The sequence below is a fragment of the Sycon ciliatum genome, chromosome 7, assembly GCF_964019385.1.
Source record: "Sycon ciliatum chromosome 7, ocSycCili1.1, whole genome shotgun sequence".
Classification (NCBI taxonomy): Eukaryota; Metazoa; Porifera; class Calcarea; order Leucosolenida; family Sycettidae; genus Sycon; species Sycon ciliatum.
In genome coordinates, this window is record NC_088649.1 from 34,653,783 (window position 1) to 34,659,970 (window position 6,188).

Consider the following 6,188-nt stretch of genomic DNA (forward strand, 5'->3'; position numbering starts at 1 on the left):
ACTTAGACATAAATTTGTAGTGCTAGAGCCTACTTTTTCTGACCTTGCCGCGCTCCTTCCATATTCTGAATGGCTATAGGCATGCGCAGTATGGTACGCGCGCATATTAGGCATGCGCGATCTTGACCCGTATAAATTAGGCATGCGCGTTCCTAATCAGCCTCTCCTTTTTATGATCACCAAGATTGACCTCGTGTTTTTATGGCTCTTGTGTGAATCCAAGTTTGCAGGCAGCTCGCCTTTTAATTTAGAGCAAGATGTCATGAGTGGATTGTTTGTAGTGCAACTGGCATGAGTATTGTTAGATCAGGGTCACAGTAGTAGTCGCACGGCGACATTTTTGGTGCCGAAACCCTACTGATGCCGGATATGGTGTGAGACCGAGAGCAGATATGGCAGAACCAGACTCCATCAACGCCCAGGCGAAGACGAAACGGAAGGTGCTGCAGGCCCACGTGAAGTTCTTGAAGCAGCGCTCCGCTGAGGCCAACACATTGCTGTCTGGCACTCCAACTCCGGACGAGATAAGTAGTCTGATTACCGTATTTGCTTCTACGATAAAGAAAGGCGAGGAATTGTTCGACTTGTTTGCTAATGTGGTATACGACTTTGAGGCTACAAAAAAGGGTGATAAAGAGAAAAAGAAATACGATGAGCAGTATGTCGATGTGGTTGTGGAATTAATTACGGAATGCAATGATCTATTGGCACAGTTACGAGGGAAGTCAGTCCAGTCTAAAACAGCATCACCAGTGGAGATCATAGATCTGACGAAGGTCATGGAAGCCAACACGAAAACACAGGCAGAAACAGCGAAGCTATTAAACCAGTTTGTCTCAGAACAAGGTGCCGCCAATGGCACTCCAGTCACAGTATCAAGTTCAACGAAGCTTCCTGTCCTAAAAATACCTGTGTTCAATGGCAATGTGTTGCAGTACCCAGAATTCATTGACATGTTTGAATCCACTATTCACAATAATACCAAGCTGTCCAATGTGGAAAAATTAGTGTACTTGAGAAATCACCTGAGCGATGCAGCACTAGATACCATAACGGGCATTACCTTAACGGGCAAGAATTATGCAGCAGCATTAGGGCTCCTAAAAGAGCGATTTGGAAAGCCACAAGTAATTGCCAACATGACGTATCACAAGCTTGTTGCCATTAAGCCACCAGTGAACACACCAGTAGCGTTGCGGAAGTTCCAAAATGAAGCAGAGGCGCACTTGCGGTGTCTGAAATCAGCTGGTTCAGACATCCAGCAAGAGATAATCGTACCGCTACTGATGTCAAAACTGCCAAAAGCGATAATCATTGATATGGAGAAAAGAAAAACCGGTGATAATTGGTCTGTGGGCAAACTACTTATGGTCTTGGGTGCATTAATTGACATCCTTGAAGCAAGTGATCACATGGCATCTGTACACTTCACACCTTCTAATGGGCGGGTACACAGGGAAACAAACCAAGAGGGTATGGCCACCAGTTCCTTACTAATGAATCAGACCACGCACAAAGGCCCGAAATGTTGGTATTGTGGAGGGTCACACTACACGGATGAATGCCCAACATATCCAACGTATGAGAAACGGAAAGAGAAAATCACAAATGAATGTTTCGTATGTCTGAGGAAAGGACATAGTGCAGCAGATTGCAGAGCTGGTGCACGTACATGTTACCATTGTGGGAAACGTGGGCATCATCGGTCATTATGCATGAAGAAATTTGATCCACAATCCAGGCTAGATCCAAAGGCACGAGAATTCAAAAGTGCAAAGCCAACCAATGTTCAATCTTGCAATGCAGAGCTAGTGCCGCCTGTGGCTGACGTACATGCAACAAATGAAGTTTACTCCCAGAGCAATGTGGTACTAATGCAAACAGCAATGGCAGAAATCCAGAATGGTGACCACACTTGCAACGCACGCATCTTGTTCGACACTGGGTCGTCCCGTTCATTTGTGCACAGAAATGTCACTACCTCACTACACAGTAAACCAGTTGGTCAAGATGTTTTGGCAGTAGCCGGGTTTGGTTCCAAGACCAGAACTACTCGCACTTACACCAGGGTAGAGTTACAAGTCAAATTACGTGATGGCTCCTTCCAACCGATATCTGCAAATATCACTGACCACATCTCTTGTCCAATGAATATGGCTCCGTTAGATTTGTCGAAACATCCAGCCATTGCAAAATTGCCACTAGCTGAGCCCCTTGGCACTGAAAGCACCCAGGCTCCGATTGACATACTAATTGGGAGCGACCAGTACTTTGAATTTGTGGGTCTGGAGCATTTGAAATTGGGAAATGGGATTGTAATGCTTGACACGAAACTGGGTTTCATCCCGACGGGTAAAGCAGACCAACATGATTCAATGCCAGATATCCATGCAATGTGCACGTCGGTTGAAAGCGAAGTACAACATCCAGATTTCGACCTACAGAAATTCTGGAAGCTAGAGCAGATTGGCATAGATGAAGATAATGGAGTCACAGATGACACCCTAGCGTACGACAACTTCAATGCAAATGTTGAGTTCATTAATGGTCGTTATGTAGTGTCATGGCCATGGAAATTAGACCCAGAAACTTGCCTACCAGAGAACTTTGATTTGGCCAAAGGTAGATTGAAATCTCTCATGCACAGAATGGAAAAAACACCAGAAGTACTCACGAAGTATCACGAAACGATACTGGGACAGATGGAAATGGGTGTAATTGAAGAAGTCAACGACTCTAGCAGCGAACTACGCAGTGACAACAACAATGGCAGTCACACTGACAACAACACAGAGAGCAGCGTACATCACTACATACCACACCACTGTGTAGTCAAGCCGAGCAGCACAACGACGAAGATACGCGTAGTGTACGACGCATCTGCCAAGACGAAGGAAGGCAACAAGTCACTTAACGAGTGCATCCACAGAGGCCCAGTGCTGCTGCCAGACCTTTGCGGCATCCTCCTTCGCTTTCGTTTGAATCCCATAGCAATGAGCAGCGACATCGAGAAGGCATTCTTGCAAGTCGGCTTACATGTCCGTGACCGCAATGTCACACGCTTTCTTTGGGTTCGAGACCCCAGCAAGCCTCCCAGAGGTGACAACATCGTCATCTACAGATTCTGCCGCATCCCCTTTGGCGTAATCGCAAGTCCATTCTTGCTTGGTGCCACCATACGACACCACATCAGTTCTTCAGAGAACACGCAATCGCAGGCTGTAGAGAATAACACTTACGTCGACAATGTCCTCGGCGGAGCGGAAAGCGTAGAAGACGCAGTAGAGTACTATCGAGAAGTCAAGGGCATCTTCGCTGATGCATCAATGAATCTACGGGAGTGGGCGACAAACTCCGAGTCCCTCAAGCAGCAGATCCCCGAGAGCGATCGCGCAATCGCTCAACTCGTCAAGGTCCTTGGAATGGAGTGGGACACAAACTTGGATGAGCTAGGGCTCACTCCAAACCCAGCTGAACTCAAAAACGTTCAGACGAAGCGGCACATGCTGAGCGTGTTATCATCGTTCTACGATCCACTGGGAATCTATTCGCCAATCGTATTCCGCGCGAAGGTTCTACTTCAGGAGATCTGGAAACTGAAGTGCAATTGGGACGATGTCTTGCCAGCAGCTATTCTTACAGAGTGGCATGAGATAGCTCATGACTTATCCGCAGCCAGCCAAACCAGAATACCAAGACTTGCGAGTTTCACTTCCAACGTTGAACCAAGGTATGAGCTCCATGTTTTCTGTGACGCATCAAAGGCAGGCTACGGAGCTGTGGCGTATCTACGCACTATCTCGACGAACGTGTCTGTTCGCTTACTCTTTGCCAAGTCTCGTGTGGCACCGTTAAAGGAAACAACAATACCAAGGTTGGAGTTACTCGCAGCCACGCTAGGTGCTCGAATGATCAACTTTTTACGGAAAGAACTCCCTCTTCAGCTCACTACGTACTTGTGGTCAGATTCTCAATGTGTGCTAGGATGGGTGAAAGGGAAGGGCAAGGATCTGCCGACGTTCGTAGCACATAGGGTCGCAGAAATCCGCCGCAATGAAGACGTGCAGTTCTGTTATGTGAACACAAGAAGCAATCCTGCCGATCAACTCTCACGAGGCACCACGACTGCAACCCTCCTCAAGAGTAATCTGTGGTGGACAGGACCCGAGTGGTTGGCGGACATGCAATGGGCACCGGATACTGATCCTTGTCAAGAAGAAGTCGTTCACGCCGCTTTGTCGGGGGAGGGTCCTGCGGAGCAACAGGCGAGCAACCCCCCACCGGCTGGTATTCGTATTGAGAAATCATCATCCTTCGCGAAAGTAATCAGGGTTACAGCATGGGTACAGCGTTTCATAAAGTCAGCAAGAAAGTCTCGTCCAACATCACCATACTTATCGGTTGACGAGCTTCAGACCGCGGAAATGCTTTGGCTGAAACATGCGCAAGCCACTGATTACTCAGCAGAACTGGAAGCCATCAAGAACAACAAGAAAACCAAGAGCGACTTGATGTTCAAGTTGGGTCTCTTTATTGATGAAGAAGATGGCCTAATCAAGTGCAGAGGCAGGATGAAGAATGCAGAACTGCCATCAAATGCTAAATTCCCGATTCTCCTCTGCGGAAAGAGTGCGCTGACGAGATTGATCATTTCCGATGTACACCAGAGAGTTCTCCACGCCGGCGCTAGTCACACGCTTGTGGAATTACGTAAACGCTTCTGGGTGACACGAGGTAGAAAAGAGGTCACGAATGTAGTTAATCAGTGCAAGGTATGCAAACGGTTTGAGGGTGGCCCCTTTGCAATGCCCAAGTTCGCACCTCTCCCCAAAGAACGGGTAACCCGCAGCGCACCTTTTGTCAGGACTGGCATTGATTACTTTGGGCCCCTGACTGTTAAATCCAATGGAGAAAACAAGAAAGTTTGGGTGGTACTGTTCACTTGTCTGGCAACACGGGCGTTGCACTTAGAGCTTGTACTAGATATGACTACTGACAGCTTTCTAATGGCGTTTAAGCGATTCGTCGCTCGCCGCGGTACACCGGCTACAATCGTGTCTGATAATGCTAAACAGTTTAAATTGGCTGACGTCACAATGGAGCAATTGTGGAAATCCATTAATACCAATGCGGATGTATTCTCGACACTTGCCACTATGGGTATTGAATGGCGGTTTATCGTTCAACTATCACCATGGATGGGAGGGGTGTATGAACGCCTCGTCCAGTCCGTAAAGCGAATGCTCAGGAAATCCCTCGGTAAACGAATTCTAAAGGCCGAAGAACTTTGCACACTGCTGACAGAAGTAGAGGGAATCCTCAACAGTAGACCTCTCACGTATGTGGGTGAGGATCTCAATGGGTTTATCCTCACACCAGCACACTTCTTGTGCCTCAACAACACTCTAACACTGCCGGGTGAGCAGTTAGATACGAATGATCCAGATTTCTGTGTCAAAGCCTCTGGTGATTTACTTCTCCAGAAGTTCAATGTATGTCAGCAGCAGCTGAATCGCTTCTGGCAATTATGGCAAGACGAGTATCTTGCATCACTGAGAGAGCGTGGCGATTACCAGCTACGACAAGGACGTATTCGTGCCAATGACGAGCCAGCAGTTGACACAGTTGTCATCATCCGCGAGGAAACACTGCCCCGAGTTAGCTGGCCAATCGGCCGCATTGTGAAACTGCACGCATCTTCAGATGGTGAGACAAGATCCGCCACCATTCAGCTCCCTACTGGTAGGACAGTCAGACGGTCACTATGTCATCTTTACCCGCTGGAATGTCCATCAACACCAGCACAGGTGAGTAGTGAACCTGAACCAGTATCGGCGACTGAGAGCGCATCCAGTAGTGACGCCACCGGCACGACTCGGCCCAAGCGGCACGCAGCAGCTCGGTTTCAAGAACAGCTAGGTGAGCTTATACGAGACGGAGCAGTTTAGTAACAAGAATGAGTGCACTGGATAGTAAGCTATGCTATGATGGTCTGAACACTTGTACACCCAGGCACAAACTCACACATGCATACACACATACACCCACACACTTATACACTGTATATACATACACGGCGTGAACACGATTGCCTTCTGATCTTTGTTATGAACATGCTGCTTATGCGAACCTCCTTTGCTAGATACACTGCAGTATACATGTACTATTGAAGTAGTTTAAAGTAGATT

The 6,188-nt window shown here is 47.6% G+C and overlaps 1 protein-coding gene across 1 annotated transcript; it reads left to right on the forward strand.

Annotated features, from left to right (window-relative positions):
• The first annotated feature begins 392 nt into the window (after positions 1-392).
• On the forward strand, positions 393-5,948 carry LOC135821883 (uncharacterized). The gene is made up of 2 exons (XM_065334881.1): positions 393-1,473; positions 2,167-5,948. The coding sequence occupies exons 1-2, from the start codon at positions 393-395 to the stop codon at positions 5,946-5,948; spliced, it is 4,863 nt and encodes a 1,620-aa protein (XP_065190953.1).
• The last annotated feature ends 240 nt before the right edge of the window (positions 5,949-6,188 follow it).